Source organism: Sesamum indicum, linkage group LG9 (genome assembly GCF_000512975.1).
Source record: "Sesamum indicum cultivar Zhongzhi No. 13 linkage group LG9, S_indicum_v1.0, whole genome shotgun sequence".
Taxonomy (NCBI): Eukaryota; Viridiplantae; Streptophyta; class Magnoliopsida; order Lamiales; family Pedaliaceae; genus Sesamum; species Sesamum indicum.
Window position 1 is genome coordinate 9,654,475 of NC_026153.1, and position 15,142 is coordinate 9,669,616.

The 15,142-nt window shown below is 37.3% G+C and overlaps 1 protein-coding gene across 1 annotated transcript; it reads left to right on the forward strand.

Annotated features, from left to right (window-relative positions):
• LOC105171193 lies at positions 1-1,505 on the forward strand. Its single transcript, XM_011092224.2, has 3 exons — positions 1-231; positions 737-805; positions 1,149-1,505. Exons 1-3 carry the CDS (start codon positions 79-81, stop codon positions 1,305-1,307), a joined length of 381 nt encoding a protein of 126 aa, XP_011090526.1. The 5' UTR covers positions 1-78; the 3' UTR covers positions 1,308-1,505.

Here is a 15,142-nt window from a genome sequence, read left to right on the forward strand (position 1 = left end):
CGCTGGAGTCTTTAGCGAGTATGAGTAAAACAAACAAGCCGAGTAAGAGTAGTGCTCACTTACACACTCTGGACAGAGATGAGAGGAGTCGGGGGGCCCTTATTGTGCATCAGCGATCTGCTAAGCGACGTCGGAGACGAAGATTTGGGTTCGCCCCAGCACCACGCGCCACCTAAAGCCGTCGCTGAAGTTTCCAATCTTCCGGCTACTGATCTCCCCAAGCTCTTCCAGGTAACCTCTCTCGCCGGCCAAGGCCCTCACTCTGAATTTGTCTGTTTCCATGAATTATCTAGGAATGTTTGATTTGAAGGATGTTGTTCTGAATTTGAATTTTTGGGTTTTAAACCATGGTTTTGAAACAGTGTAATTTTCCTACGGAACGAAGATCATGGATTACAGATTCTTTGGTCCAGAGAAGAAAAAAAGAAAGCTTTAATTTTGAGTAAAATGCTTAATCAGTACAAAGATTGATCATCTTGGTGAAGAGAATCTGTTAATCGAAACTATGAGGATTGAAATTTTGAGTTTTTGTGTAATTTTTGGCTAAACATTTGGTTTTGATCAATAATCATTCCAAAAACACTAGTTCCCTTTCTTTTCGCAAATTGGATGGCAGGCTCTAACTTATAATAATCGCTATTAATTATGAGCAGATAATCTTAGCCCAAAGCAGATTTCTCATTACCTATTTCGTGTATCTTTAATCCGTTCAGATAACGTTGGTTGCTTGTGTCAGGAAAACTTCAATGAGCTGAAAGGAACGCTTGAGGGTGCGGACCACTCTTGGACAGCTCTCACACTTAAGGTAATCCGTGCCCCTTCTCTTCAGATGCTTGTGCATGAACAATTGTTGGTTCTAACATTTTTTCTGCTCCATTCGCTATTTGAAGGTTTTACAATTTTTTGCAGTTGAATATCTTAAAATAGCTTGAATGTTGTTGCATGTCTTTGTTCTATGCCGTAGTGATTTTGTCATCCCTGTTTCGGTTTCTTCTGTATTTTGGTGGTGTTCTTGTTGTGCAATTAGTCATTTGATTTCCACATGAATGGTAATCTTTAGCCAGTTTATGGACATATATTACTGTCTCACTAACTCAGTCCACAAAAGTTGATAAGGCTGATGCTTTCGCTCTTTAACTGAATCGTAGCTATGTTCTGCGCTGGATGCTGCAAACAAATTGGTCGACTCTACCAATTCTCGTGTAGCCACTTTGTCAGAAAAGTTTGAGGAGCTTGAGCAAATTGTGAATCGGAGAGATTGTGCCATAACAGCAGCTAAAGCCATCCAAGGTTCTCTTAAACTATAACAAGCAATTATAGTTGATAATGCCATGTAATGCCACAACACAGCAAATGATGTGAAGTAGTGTTTCAAGATAAGGAGTTTGCCATTGTCATACATCTATTGATTTACCCTATTTACTGTCATCCCACATTTATTTCATTGTCTGATTTTCATCAAAGAATTGAGACAGTGTCCGGTTAATGCCACATGGATGATGACCAACCTGTTTCAGCATGAATTCATTCTTTTTTTTTTTTTTTTTTGAGTTTACAAGAGAAGATTGGAAAAGACTATTCTTCCTCCACCAGCCTGCAGACAAGCACTCCTGGAGATTCTTCCCATAATTCAAACATGGTAATATGTTGTCCCTTCTTAGGCAAGTTGTCTGCACATTGGTTCCATTCTCTTTTTATATACCTAACTGCACTCTGCCATGGCATTCTCAAGAATTTCCTGCAGCCTATTGAATTCCACACAAAGGGATGCTCATCAACTGTTGCATCCCTTACCATATTAACTGTCACCTTTGATTCAACCTCAACAACAATTTGCCACAGTAAATGATGTGAAACAGTGTTTCAGGATAAGGAGTTTTCGGGTGTAATACATCTATCGATTTACCGGATTGAGGGTCACCCAGCATTTATTTCATTGTTTGATTCTGATTAAAGAATTCTGACATGGGAATAAAAAGATAGATGTATTACAATATCACTACAATTCTTACCCAAATCAAGTTCAGTCGTACCAAATGAATCAAAGAGTACTACAATTCAACCACACGATAAGTGTATTGTATTTATTATATGATTGAATAAGTCTGACCAAATCTAATTTAAATTAAAATTTTCTTACAATTGCAATTCCCACGCGGGTCTAAGTGTTCCGACAGCTCCGCCTCATTCATTGTCTTGGTACCCAAATCCAATTGAATCCGCATCTCACGGTTGTCCTATTTGATTGAACCACACGATTCAACTAACTCGTACACGTTGAAACTCTATAAATACGATCCACTCTTTACGCTTGCTACACTCACTAAGATCACTTTCTATCCAGTTCACAAACATCATTTTCTTCATTTACTTTTAGTGCTAAATATGGAAACCGACAAGGACCTTGTTGAATGTTTATCCATATTTAACATTGAAAGTGTAGGAAATAACCCTCTAGTGGTACTCGTCGTTTCACAGAGAAACCCTAACAACTATTACATCAATTGTGGAGTATAAACTCCTTAAAAATACAACCCGTATAAAACTTGCAGAAATGTAAAAGATACAACGAAAAGGAAGATAAAAGCAACTGTTTGAAAGTGGCTCAGGTTTTAAGCCAGATCCAGAAAGATAAAGGGACGCGGTCACCATAAAGTACCGTTCCCAAAAACAGCCCTCACAAACCCACGGTTGCACCTCCCGAACTACCCAAGACCTTGAGTCACACAGACCCGACACTACACCCGGAAGAACACACAGTAGATGTCACAGAGATATGTCAAGGAGGAGAATATCAGAAAACAGATTTCAGTTCGCGCACCGAGCAGGGAAAGAAAAGCCCCCTTTTATAGAGTCTCAAGTAACTGCCGAAGGAACACAACCGTTTGGGGGTTTTCTTGAAGCCATTAGATTGGCTTCAGAAAACCGCCGGACGGTGGCGATTCTAACCGCCATATGGTATTCGGCAAGTGAGAGAGATAGAAGGTGAGTCGGCGGAGAAGAGGGGAGTGAGGGGAGAGAGAGGGATATCTGATTAGGGTTTAGAAAGAGGAGAGTATTTAAGTAGGCTTAACCGGGTCGGGTGGTCGGGTTGAATCGGGTAGTTGGGTGGGCCTCTATGTGGGTTGTGGGCTTGTAAGTTTGGGCTCCGGATTTTGGGCGATATGTATAACATACCCCACCGTGGACCAAATACCCGATGGGTAGGTCAGGGGTGTTGGATCTGGTCTTTTTCATCATTGCCGAAAACAAATTCTCCGTGGGTGTACCTGCAGCACAAAACTATAGGCAACAGAATTTAGTCAGGATTTAAATGTAGTAATTTTAAACACTTACAGAATTTCTCCGAAGGCAGGCATTTGGTGCCCATATCGGCAGGATTTTCTTCAGAGCTGATTTTTTCAAGTTTGATTACATCTCTCCCTACTATATCTCTAATGAAATGAAACCTTACATCTATATGCTTGGTCCTATCATGAAAAACGGGATTTTTGCATAGTTGAATGGAGGATTGACTATCAGAGAAGATAACAAGTTTTTCTTTTGAGAAACCAATTTCTTTTATGAGTCCATCAAGCCATAAAGCCTCTTTGAAGGCTCAGTAGTAGCAATATATTCAGATTCAGTTGTTGATAATGCAACAATGTGTTGTAATTGGGATTTTCAACTAATGCATGAACCACAAAAAGTGAAAACATAAGAAGATGTGGATTTACGACTATCTCTATCGTTTGCATAATTCGAATCTACATAACCAACAAGACGAGTATCATTCGAATATTTAGAGAAATTGATTCCAATATTATCAGACTCACGTAAGTATCTAAGTAACCATTTCAAAGCTTCCCAATGTGGGGAGCCGGGGTTGGACATAAAACGACTAAGACAACTAATAGAGTAGGCTACATCAAGTCTAGTACACACCATTAGAAACATAATGGAACCAATCAAATTCAAATAGGGGACATTGTCCATTTTCCTTATTTCTGAAACAGTTTTAGGGTATTGCTCTTTACTTAATTGAAAATGAGCTGCCAAGGGCACAGAGGTGGGTTTTGCATTTTCCATAGAAAATTTTTAAGAACATTTAGAAGGTATGATCTTTGAATTAGAGAAATAAGAAACTGTTTTCTATCCCTAGCAATATTCATACCAAGAATCTGTTTTGCATTGCCAAGATCTTTCATCTCAAAAGCTTTACATAAATCCTTTTGTAAGGTAGATATGAGGTGTAAACTAGGACTAGCAATTAATATATCATCGACATATAATACCAAGAATATTGGGGAATCATTCACATGCTTGAAATAAAGACAGTGATCATATTGACTTCTAGTGAATTTTAGAGATAGCATGAATTCATCAAATTTTTTATTCCATTGACGAGGGGATTGTTTCAGCCCATAGAGTGATTTTTTCAGCAAACACACATAATCAGGTTTAGAGATATCAGTAAAACCAAGTGGTTGATGCATGTAAATATTTTCATCCAAGTCACCACGTAAAAAAGCAGTTTTAACATCCATTTGTTTTAATTCCCAGTCATAGTGTGCAGTAAGAGCAAGTATTATGCGGACAGTGGTGTATTTAACAACAGGTGAAAAGATTTCATTATAATCTATACCTTCTTTTTGTGTGAATCCTTTGGCAACTAATCTAGCCTTGTATTTGATAGGATTTTCTTGTTTTATCTTGAATAACTATTTGCAATCAACAATAGAGGCATTTTTCAGTTTAGGGACAAGAACCCATGTTTTATTGTCTTTTAAGGATTTCATTTCCTCTTTCATAGCACTAAGCCATTTTTCTGATTTTAAGGCTTTTTCGACACTCGAAGGTTCTATAAGCTCGGTATTAAAGCTTGTGTGAAAGTCCCTAAGCTTAGTCGGTATCCTTGGCTGTTTTCTATCTCTATCTCTAGTAAGTAGATAGTTGTCTAAGGGGTTCTGGGTTTCTGAAATTTCTTCTTCTTGGTTGTTTCCTAGTTGTTCATTTTCACCTAATTGATCCTGATTGTTCCCTAATTTCTCCCCTTCTTGGTTATCCTCTAAATTGACTTTATTAAAGGTTGATTCCTTTTCTATAGGTTTTGTTTTCTCTAGACATGGCATTTCATTCTCACTAAAAGTGACATTCCGGCTAATTAAAACTTTAAACCCTGGTTGACTCCTAATCCAAAGCCTATAGCCTTTAATACCCTCAGGATAACCAATAAAAACACACTTAAGAGATTTAGGATCAAGTTTATCAGAATCTTGAAGAACAAAAGCAGCACAACCGAAAACACGTAAAGATGATAAATCAGGTATTTTTCCATTCCACATGAAATCAGGAGTTTTTCCAAGTAATGGCACAGAGGGAGACATATTAATGAGATGTGCAGCAGTTAAAACAGCTTCTCCCCAAAAGGATTTCGGCAAACCAGAACTAATCAATAGACATCTAACTTTATCAAGAAGCGTACGATTCATACATTCAGCAATTCCATTTTGTTGAGGAGTATAAGGATTAGTCTTGTGCCTTTTTATACCAAATTCTTCACACATATCAGAAAAATTTTTGTTGCAAAATTCTAGTCCATTATCAGTTCTAAGAGATTTTAACTTTTTCCCAGTTTGATTCTCAACAAAAATTTTCCATTTCTTGAATTTTTCAAAAACTTCAGATTTATGTTTCATCAGAAAAATAAAAACTTTACGAGAGAAATTATCAATAATAGACAGGAAATAACGATTTCCACCATGGGTGGGTACATTACTAGGTCCCCAAACATCAGCATGTATATAGTCTAAAATACATGGAGATATAGATGGATTTGGGGAAGGGGATGCAGGAAAATGTACTCTATGCTGTTTACCCATAACACATTCATCACAAAATTCCATTTTGTCTACTTTGTCATTTAAAACACCATCTCTTTTTAAAAACTCAAGACCTTTTTGGCTAATGTGGCCTAATCTCCTATGCCATAAGGTGGTTAAATCACAATCAACGACAGATGCAGCAAGATTATCATAGGATGCAGTACATATGTAAAGATTCCGTTTTCGTTCAGCTTTGAAAACAACTAATGAGCCTTTCATAATTTTCATGAGGCCTTTGCCCCACCTACCTTCTAAACCATTTTCTTCTAATGGAGCACATGATATGAGGTTATGACTTAAGTCAGGAACGTATCTGACATTTTTCAAAAGCATTTTATAACCTTCAAAACATAGTGAAATGTCACCAAGACCCTTGATTTCACATTTTTTCTCATTCGCCATTGAAACAAAACCAATGTGCTCATATTTCAAGTTTGTGAAAATATCTTTGAAAAGGACTCATATGAAATGTGCAACCAGAATCTATAAGCCATTCATGCATATCAAAGGTACTCACAGAATTTACTTCATAAACAACGAAAACTTCACCATTTGACTCAATAGACACATTATTGATTTTTTCTTTATCATCATGGTTTCTATCCCTATTCTCACGTCTAAATATAATGACCTTTGGTTCCACAAATATAACACTGTCTATCTCTGATTTTGTCATCTCTAAGGTTTTGTTTCTCGTGATCTAGACTTACTCCTATTGTTTTTATTTTTACTTCTGCTTCTACTATTATACCGAGAATTTAAATTCCTAAACTTTGTTCTACCCCTAACGGAATTAATCTCATAATGGTTTTGGCTAGGTTTATTGACCTTGAGATCTAGTTCTTTACTCTTAAGTCCGTTTACTACAGTTTCTATATGAATACTATCCCTACCGTATTTAATAGCAGCTTTCATGTCAGAATAAGATTCAGGGATTGCATTCAGAAGTACAATGGGAGAATATTCATCAATGTATTTGTCACCAGCAAGTTTGATATCTTGAATTAGCTTAGTGAAATCATCAAGGTTTTCATCAATATTCTTGGACAAATCAAGTTTATATCTGAAGAATTTTTCCAACAAAAACAGTTTATTAGGAAGAGAGATTTCAGTAAACAGTTCCTCTAATTTATCCCATAAAGCTTTTGAAGATTTCAATTTTCCAACTTTTCGTAAAACGGTATCGGATAGATTTAAAACAATAGAGGAGTATGCAAATTCATCATTTTCTTGTTTCTTTTCCTCAGAAATATTTTCAGCGTATTTGCCATCAATGGCTTTAAAAACTTTTTGTTGAATAAGGATGCCTTTCATTTTTTGTTGCCATATAGAGAAGTCGATTTTTCCGTCAAATGGTTGAAGGCTGTAACCAGCCATTTTGAAAAAGATTTTAAGAAAAACAAATTTCGGGTTCTTGATAAAACAGGAAAGAGAAGAAGAAAAAAAAATCTCAGAACAACAAATTTTAAACAGGTTTCTACACAGCACTACAAAACACAGAAATTACCAAAGAGCAGAGTAGGCAACAGATACAGTAATTCACAGGGTTATACAGGTAACGAACAACAACATACAGGCAGTAACAAATATACAAGAAATCGACAATAAATTTATAATCAGTTATCAAACATCCACAAAAAAATCAAGATGAGTAGAAGTAATAACAGAAAACAACCGAAAATATAAAAACAGGTATAACAGAACCGGGGCTCACCAGACTAAGTCCCGCCCAGATACCCGACGACCTCAGGGGTCCGGCCAGAAGGGATATTAGGGGGTTCCACCATGGTAAACTGGAGTAATATGCAGAAATAATAACAGCAGTAATATAAGCAGAGGAAAAAAGAATGAGAACCAGAGAAGGGGTTTATCGGAAATTTACCGTCACCACGGATCAGCACGGATCACAGAGTTGGCTCTGATACCACTGTAGGGAATAACCCTCCAGTGGTACTCGTCGTTTCACAGAGAAACCCTAACAACTATTACATCAATTGTGGAGTATAAACTCCTTAAAAATACAACCCGTATAAAACTTGCAGAAATGTAAAAGATACAACGAAAAGGAAGATAAAAGCAACTGTTTGAAAGTGGCTCAGGTTTTCAGCCAGATCTAGAAAGATAAAGGGACGCGGTCACCACAAAGTACCGTTCCCAAAAACAGCCCTCACAAACCCACGATTGCATCTCCCGAGCTACCCAAGACCTTGAGTCACACAGACCCGACACTACACCCGGAAGAACACACAGTAGATATCACAGAGATATGTCAAGGAGGAGAATATCAGAAAACAGATTTCAGTTCGCGCACTGAGCAGGGAAAGAAAAGCCCCCTTTTATAGAGTCTCAAGTAACTGCCGAAGGAACACAACCGTTTGGGGGTTTTCTTGAAGCCATTAGATTGGCTTCAGAAAACCGCTGGATGGTGGCGATTCTAACCGCCATACAAGTATTCGGCAAGTGAGAGAGATAGAAGGTGAGTCGGCGGAGAAGAGGGGAGTGAGGGGAGAGAGGGATATCTGATTAGGGTTTAGAAAGAGCAGAGTATTTAAGTAGGCTTAACCGGGTCGGGTAGTGGGGTTGGATCGGGTAGTCGGGTGGGCCTCTAGGTGGGTTGTGGGCTTGTAAGTTTGGGCTCCGGGTTTTGGGCCATATGTATAACAGAAAGCATTAATCATAGTTGATAACTATCAATTAATAAAATGATAGAATAAATTTTTTTTTTGAGTGGATTACAGATCTTTGTGACTCCACTATAAATAAGGAACCACGAACTCAAGTGACGCACTAATTGATCTCTCTCAAATGAAATAGTAACCATAAAAGGTCATAATCATGACCTTACTTGAACAGGATTTGTTCTATAGGCTCGTACCTCTGTATCCTTGGGTTCTAAGGAAACAGGAAATCAAGTCTGGTGGATGAAACATGGCTGCTTGGCCAGAGTGTGATTAGCAGTTCCCATGGCTTCTAAGCCATTGGGGTAGTAGAGGATCGTTATTAGCTGGAAAGCTCCGGCTGAGATGGCCTTGCAGCTGTCTGACAGACTCCTCAAAACAATAAATTTGAAAAAATACATAAAAGGTCACAATCTTGAAAATTGAAAAAATTTAATTTTTGGTTCTGTAATTTAGCTCCGTTCACTTTTAGTTTCAATGATTCGAAAATTTCACATCCAGTCCCGTTATTAAACAATTGACAAAACTGGTCATGCGAGACTCTCGTAAACATTAAATAGGAGTTTTTAGGGGAAGAAAAAAACATGTGTGTCTCATAGAAAAATCTCATTTTTTGTCTCATAATTTAGCCCTGTTCACTTTCAATCGCAATGATTGCAGAATTTTCCATTTAACGATAATAACATAAGATTTTGTCCTTTTTCATCATTTCTTTAAATATTTGATTGAAATGACCACATGATACTTGTGTAGCGACTAAGTTGGGGTGAATTGGGGGGAATTATTACATTTGAGAGACACATGCTTTGGTTTTTGAGGAACTATAACTACAACTTTTGGTAAGAGATGAAAAATAACAAAATTGGGAGAATTGAGTTTCTCATGCTAAAAATATGGCTTTAACAAGTGATTTTACTGCTGCAAAATCAAGTATCATGTGTTACAGTGATAAAAAAATGTGTAAGAAAAGTGAGAATTCTGGCACGAATTTCTTACTTTAAAGTGATCCTCAAAAATATTATTTAAGGTAAAATTATAATTTTGGTCATATATGTTAAGGGGGTTGGCAACTGTCGTCTGGTAAGTATTGCAGTAACAATTGATGGGCGTTTTGTGTTCTTAACTTATTATCTGCCAACATACCTAACAGTAGGGGTGTCAAGATGGGTTGATACCCATGGGTTCAACCCAAATTATATTTTGTATGAGTTGTATATGAGTTTAATATGGGTCTAATATGGATTTAAATCGATCCAACCCATAAACTAAAAATAAAAAAAAAAACCAATAAGAACCTACTTTTTCTCTTTTTTCATATACACACACTCTCACACACACAAACTCTTCTTTCTTCATACCAGCAGCCGTGGCACCCGTTCCTGCGTGCATATGATAAATAATATTTTACATTTTAAAATATATTATGAATAAAAAAAATATATATATAAATCAATATATCATATTTTTAAAAAGAAAAAAAAAAGAAAGAAAGAAAGCAACTTATGGGTATTATTGATATAACGATAAAATTCATGTTATGGTTTTATGACAGACATTTATGAGAAAAATGTTTTTTTTATATATAGAATAGATACACACACACACACACATAGAAAATCACGCTCTCTCTCACACAACCCTCTTCCCCTCGCCCCTCCGACCCGAACACACACTCACACACATAGAGAGTTATTTAATATTTTATTAGTAAAAAAAATTATATTAATATAATTATTTTTAATATACTAATATTAATATGTCGAGTCGTGATTTAAAACTATTTCTTTACCACAAAAAAGCCCAAGTCGCGATCTCTAATCACGACTTGATGTCGTGATTTAATGTCCCGACTTGGGTATTTTTTCTTTTTTTCTTTTCGTTTGAATAATTTTGTATAATTTTATTATATATATAATTAATTTTTAACAATATATTAAAACTCAAAAAATTATAAAATTAATATTGTATTAATTTAAAAAATTATAATTAAGTGTACAAATATAATATTGTATATTTTTGTACAATTATAAAAAGTACAATGAAAATATACAATTATTCTTGGCAACCCGGTACCGACACATCTGATTGTGTTGAAGAATTTCTTTGTTGGGCTTGTTGTCGTGCACGCGTTTGGCCCAATCCATCTCGTTGTGAATACGTGTTGTTTGATTTGGACCAGGGCGCGAAGAGATGCGAATAGTAGGATCGTGGACCACGGTACATCCCAATAATTTTCGGAATGCACAGGTTCAAATGACTTAGAATATGTATTCTTATAAGCCATTATATTGTAATAATCCTTCACTATTGATGCAACATTAATCATGTATGCAGCGCATACCTTTTCAGCATGACTGCAAGGAATACCAAATTGAGTCCACTTGTTGCAAGAACATTTTGGGTTCGCAATTTTGACAACATGGGTATTGACTCCATGTCCACTGTGACGTCTTGTAACAACTGAGGCGCACTGTTGGAATTGATGGTATTTGGTGACAGTATGCTCAACAGAATTTTGATGCCAACGTTAGGTGGCACGAAATTCGGACATTCAGGTACAGCTCTGGTGATACCAGCATGGCGGTCAGAAATAAGGCAGATACCCCGTCGCCCCCGTATAATGTGTCAGTTCAATTTTCTAAGAAACCACTTCCAAGATAAATGTGATTCTTCATCGACAATTACAAAAGCAGGAGGGAGTACTTGTTGATTTCCATCCATGGCAGCAACAATCAACATCTTGTGCTTGTACTTTGTGTATAGATGGGTCCCATCTACACTCATAAGTTTGCGACAGTATTGGAACCCTTCAATACACGGCGTGAACGCCCAGATGACGTATCCTATCACATATGCACCGGTTGATTTGTTGCGGGCTTCGTGTTGCCATTCAACAATCGTTTCTAGATTATATTTTTGGAGAGCTCCCAAGTATTTGGGTAGCTTTTGAATTAAGCTCTCCCATGTGCCGTAAATAATTTCACGTGCCATCTTCAAACTATACTATGCCTTTTGGTATGGTATATCGTACCCTGTATGGTCTTTCACAGTTTGGATGACATGCTTTATTCCGTACGACGGGTTGCATTTTACCTGTCCTAAAAGTAAAGAAGCAACATAAACCCTATCTAAATTACCATGTTTGAGGGACATTTAATTCAATATACATGTATGGTTCCCTCCATATTTTGTTATTGTCCACCTTCCAATTTTTTGTTTCAACATCTCTCGCAGCTCCCATCTACACCATATACCTGAAAAAATAAACATGAATCAGTCGAATAATTTTGTATGTTTATACATATATAAAAATATATATATACCTTCGCTGCTATGCTTACACAATACTTTTCACTTGGCCTTCGAACTCTCAGCTACTCAATACTCGCGTCGTGCATATCGTATCGAGTGATCTTTCACCGCCTCGATTAAAGCTTCTTTATTTTTGAAAAGCATTTCCACATCAAGTCTCCTTCGTTTTTGTTATAAAATTTTGCATATTTCATGTTCGGTACATCAATGAAATTCACTGGTACCTCCGAAAATATTTGTTCAAAATATGGTATAGAGCGGTAAAATGTTTGCTGAGTAGTTCGATGTGGCATAGCTGGTTGAGAGGATGTTGATGTACCTTGTGCAAAATTTTCAGGCCACAATGTTTATGTCAACATCTTGTAGTCCATCCTCTTGCGAAATTGGATAATCGACTTTATCCGGTTCAGAAGCAGCCTCTTAATCATAAGCCAAAGTGTCCACAAAAGGGTCTTCTGGCTCGGCATCGTCTTGCGCAAAATTTTCGATAGGGTCTTCTGCCTTAACATCATTTGGTATAAAATGGGAGGTGGATAGAGTATGTAAGTGGGTGGGTTCTGTGTAATTGAATTTAATATTATCGAGCCCTTGCGTAACAGACACCATATTGGGAGTATAACACTCTGTATCATAATTCGATGTGCCTGCACCAAAATCGATGTTAGAAGTACCTGCACCGAAATTAGTGTTATACGTACCTGTGAAATTTTCATAATTGGAAGATGAAGGGAATCCTTGGCTTGATAACAACGCCATGTATTCCCCCCACTGTTGACTCACCTGTGAGTTTTCATCTCCCTACTGTTGAGTCATATTTTGGTTGATAGCTCCCCAATCTTGGCCAATTTGTGGAGTATCATCGTGGTGGATTTGTACAGTCTCAACGTAAATTTCCATGACTAGGAATCCACCTGCAGGATCGGTGAAAAATGACAACGTATCGTCATCTTTAATTTGTTTGAGTGTTTCCTTTATTCGACCGAGGTATTGGCACGAATGTTTTGCAGATACTTTCAACGAAAATTGGGATCTATCAACACCAATTTTTTGATAGATTTTTGATAGAAATTGATCATGGGTATATGAAAGAGGGATCCTCATCACTGCAATGAGTGTATGATCATATGCAATAGACCATCCATCGCTCGATAATTCACCACCAAAATACACAAATTTACACTCTGTGAGGTTACACAAATTAATTTTTCGTACAAATGGATAGACATTCTGTTTACGGCCCTCGTGATGGAACTGTATTATCTCAACAAGCCCAACATCGGTCCGACGATATTCTTGAAGGTGACCTAGACGCGGTTCTACAGCCACTGCGTGCGGATGGTACCTTTTGGACTCATTTTCAACAAAATAATCTTTCCATACGTGTACAAGGAATCTTTTACCAAATAGGATTTTATGGAGTTTACCGGTGCGGGCGCCTTCAATTAAATCAACATCTCATCACTGCATTAGTGGAGAGGTGGAGATTGGAGACCCACACTTTTTATTTTCATGTAGGGGAAGCCACAATTACCCTACAAGATATTCAAATAATATGGGAACTCCCAATAGATGCCGAGCCGGTGACTGGAGTTGATATCGACCGCACAACACAACAATGGTAGGAATATTGCCTTACTTATTTAGGCTTTAGCCTGGGTGCAAATGCGTTCAAAGGCTCAAGACTGCAAACATCCGCAATTATATCTCATTTGGCTGCGGTCAATGTCAGTTATAACACTCCCCACGACGTCGTCGTCCAGTCCGTCTGTGCTATTGCGTTACTTCTATTTGGGGGATTGATGTGCCCAGAATCCTCAGGTAACTATGTATCATTACTATATCTCTCAAAATTAGAAGATGTAGAAACAGCGAGAAACTATAGTTGGGGAATGCTGTGCTAGCATTTTTATATCGCGAATTATGCAATGCCATAACATAAGACAAAGCAGCAATTGGTGGCACACTGCAATTGATGCAGGTAATATTTAGTTAATAACTCTTACACAATTTTTTTGCTATTAATATTAATTAACAACACATAGTTGTATTATTCGTACAGATTTGGGCATGGTCATGGATTACTCCACCTTGCCCTGGACTTGGTGCCCAGCAACTATTTATGGGACAAGTCCAAATGGGTGACAATCGCTCGCTCCCAGCAACACCATATGGTGCTACTTGAAATTGTCAGCACACGTTCATTCGAACAGTACGGGGAACTGTCCGGGTCATAAGAGAAATACTGGATGAGATGCAGGCGGATTAGGTAACTTATTTTTAATATTATACATACATTTATACTGTGAAATGCTTATTAATTTACATCTTTTTATTTATTACAATTCATCTGACAGCCGTATGACATGGACTCGGATGCTTTTAATTGAACCCCCAGTTGTGGAGGTCATCATGTCCATTCATATTCTATGCAATAGTTGAAATGCATCGTCCCGAACATGTTATTTGCCAATTCAACATGAGGCAAAATGTACCAGAAGCAACGGATACCCGGGATATGAGCCTCCATAAAATTTTTTGTAAGAATCACATAGGCGCAGATTGGTACCTACAACACATACAATATATCACTAGATTACAAAGACGATATGACACGGTTGTACAGAGGCCACCCATTTCCAATAGAAGAGAAACAGAACAAGGTTATTGAGAATGGTACTATAACATAACAAGAAATTTTGTGTCGTCATCTACTGATAGATGTGTGGAAAGCGGGTACCGACTTGGAGAAGCACCTATGTTACAAGTTGTGGTACGTTGGTATATAATATTGCATATTTTATTTTAATTTTTTTTTAACAACACAAGGCTCATTATCTTTCTACAATTCAAACAAATGAGGTGAATGCCCTTGAAACTTTATGTTGATCTAGACCACTAAATATTGAAGGATATAGTCAATTGGTGGATAGATTTGAACATGGGTTATATATTATCAAGGAAGCTATAACCCAACAGCCACAACAAATTGCTTCTCCATCTGATGATGCTCCCACAAGATCGCACAGGCAAAGAAGAAGTTCTAGCCGAATATCTACTGGTTCAGTTGAACGTCATGATATTGGGGTGGATATAGTTGGTCCTTCTATAGTATATACACCCTAAGACTATTACATGCCTCAACTACCTCAAGATTATACATGCCTCAACCGTCTCAAGATGAATGATTTCAATCGACTTCATATATGCCAAACCAAACACAAGATTATTCTTCACAAGTATATCTTGGCCTTGGTCTTGGTATTAATCAACCATATGCACAAGGATACA

Coding starts and splice junctions, on each gene's coding strand:
- LOC105171193 (XM_011092224.2), top strand. CDS start 79: ATGAGAGGAGTCGGGGGGCCCTTATTGTGCATCAGCGATCTGCTAAGC. Junction 232..736: donor ATCTCCCCAAGCTCTTCCAG/GTAACCTCTCTC, acceptor TGCTTGTGTCAG/GAAAACTTCAATGAGCTGAA. Junction 806..1,148: donor GGACAGCTCTCACACTTAAG/GTAATCCGTGCC, acceptor ACTGAATCGTAG/CTATGTTCTGCGCTGGATGC.